The sequence below is a fragment of the Solanum lycopersicum genome, chromosome 6 (genome assembly GCF_036512215.1).
Source record: "Solanum lycopersicum chromosome 6, SLM_r2.1".
Classification (NCBI taxonomy): domain Eukaryota; kingdom Viridiplantae; phylum Streptophyta; class Magnoliopsida; order Solanales; family Solanaceae; genus Solanum; species Solanum lycopersicum.
The window spans coordinates 11,537,574-11,539,551 of record NC_090805.1 but is presented as its reverse complement, the minus strand read 5'-3'; the positions used below and the strand labels follow the sequence as shown (position 1 = coordinate 11,539,551).

The following is a 1,978-nucleotide window of genomic DNA, read 5'->3' as shown; positions in this document are numbered from 1 at the left end:
TTTTGAGAAATTGGCTATTCCAAGAAACACACGCCTTTCTCCTTTATTATCTAATTTCTTCCGTTTCTGGTCTTGTACATAGGCATAGCAAACATAACCAAAATTTTAAAAATGACTTACATCAATTCTTCTCCTGTTCCAAGATTCTTCTGGTGTTATGTTACGCACAACAACAGTTGGACTCCTGTTTAAAATATGTATACTCCAATTTGTCCCTTCAGGACAAAACTTCTTTGGTACTTTGCTTCTAACCAACATGCTCCTACTGTAATCATCAATAAAAGTTGCAAAGTACCTTGTTCCTTTATTTGAAATTGGACTGATCGGTCCACAAATTTTAGAATGAATCGTTTCTAGTACCTCACTTGATCTATGAGTTCTACCTCTTGGAAAAGATACTCAGTGTTGCTTTCCGATGAAACAATCTTAAAAAAGCTGGAAGGTTTCTGGAATTTTGGAAGACCAGTAACCATGTTCTTTTGTTGAAGGATTTTAAGTCCTTCAAAATTTAAGTGGGGCTATATCAAAATGCCATAGCCATGCTGACTCATTAAGTTGATCAGTCAAACATGACTGCTCAATATAATTAAAATCAAACAGAAACATTCTATTGACAGTCATATTTACTTGCACCATTAATCCAAGTTTAGCATCTTGAATTCTACACTTGCCATTCTTTATATTCAACTCATAGCCTTCTTTGTCATAATTGTCCAATACTGAGCGAATTAGTCTTCAAGCATGGCACATAAAGTACATCGAAAATTGTTTGTATTTCATTTCCTTCCGTCTGTACTCTAACCTGACCTTTCCCCATTGTTGAAAGTTTTGAGTCATCTCCAATCTTCACTTTGACTTTAAAAGTTTCATCTAAGGTTGGGAAAGCTTCCTTCACACAAGTCATTTGATTGTTGCATCTCGTGTCTAAGTACCACTGGTTTCTGGTAATCTCCTCCATTACCTATTACTGATATCTCTTCCTCTTCTTGTTCCACAAAATTGGACGATTCGTTTCTTTTATTTGACATATTTGTTCTGCATTCAGACCTATAATGGCCAAATTTGTGACACCTGTATCACTCGATATGTGCCTTACTTCCTGCTCCTCCTTTGTCCTTGGTCTGGAAATGTTTTCCGTGACCTTTTTCCCATCTCTAGCCATTGGTATTTTCTTAAGAATCCTTGTATCCATTTGTTTCCGTCTTATCATGCTTACCTGCCGGAGTTGAAACCTGAAGAGATTTCTCCTCTTGTTCAGGTTGGATCAACTTTTTCTCATTAACTAACAACGAACTTTGCAGTTCGTCCAGTGATAAATTGTCAATATCATGTGACTCCTCTATGGCAAAGACAACAAAATTAAACTTTGGTGTTACTGATCTCAAGATCTTCTCTACAATAGACACATCATCTGATTTATCACCCTGTAGCCTCACCTTGTTGACAATGGGCATTACTCTTGAGAAGTAATATGTAATTGATTTTCCAGACTTCATCTTCAATGTCTCAAATTCAGTGCGAAGGTCCTGAAGTTGTTGTCTTTTAGTCTTCGCACAACTTTGATACTTCCTTCTCATTGAATCCCATATGTGCTTGGAGGTGTTTTTGCAAAGAATTCTCTCCAAGATTGGATGATCTATAGCCTGAAAGAAATAATTCTTTGCTTTTAGATCTTTCAATTTCATTGCTTCTATCTTTACCTTTCGTGCTTCTGTTTCCAATTATTGGTTACCTTCTGAGACTACTTTTCAGTATTCCTTTGATTTCAGAAAGTTTTCTATCAACATACACCAATGGTCATAATAACCATGAAAACGAAGGACGGAAGGTTGAACGAAGTTCTCTGATGCCATCAGTAAGGAAATGTGTTTAGAAAAGTTGTTGCTGGAGTTTTATATACACTAAGGACAAGCTCTGATATCAAATATGAAGGGCATATAGAGATAGAAAAAAACGTAAAAGATGAGGAACTATTGAT

At 36.1% G+C, this 1,978-nt stretch overlaps 1 protein-coding gene across 1 annotated transcript; it reads right to left on the bottom strand.

Moving 5' to 3' along the window:
- Positions 1–1,172: 1,172 nt before the first annotated feature.
- On the bottom strand, positions 1,173–1,685 carry LOC104645247 (uncharacterized). Its single transcript, XM_010316588.1, has one exon. It carries the CDS (start codon positions 1,683–1,685, stop codon positions 1,173–1,175), a length of 513 nt encoding a protein of 170 aa, XP_010314890.1.
- Between the last annotated feature and the right edge of the window lie 293 nt (positions 1,686–1,978).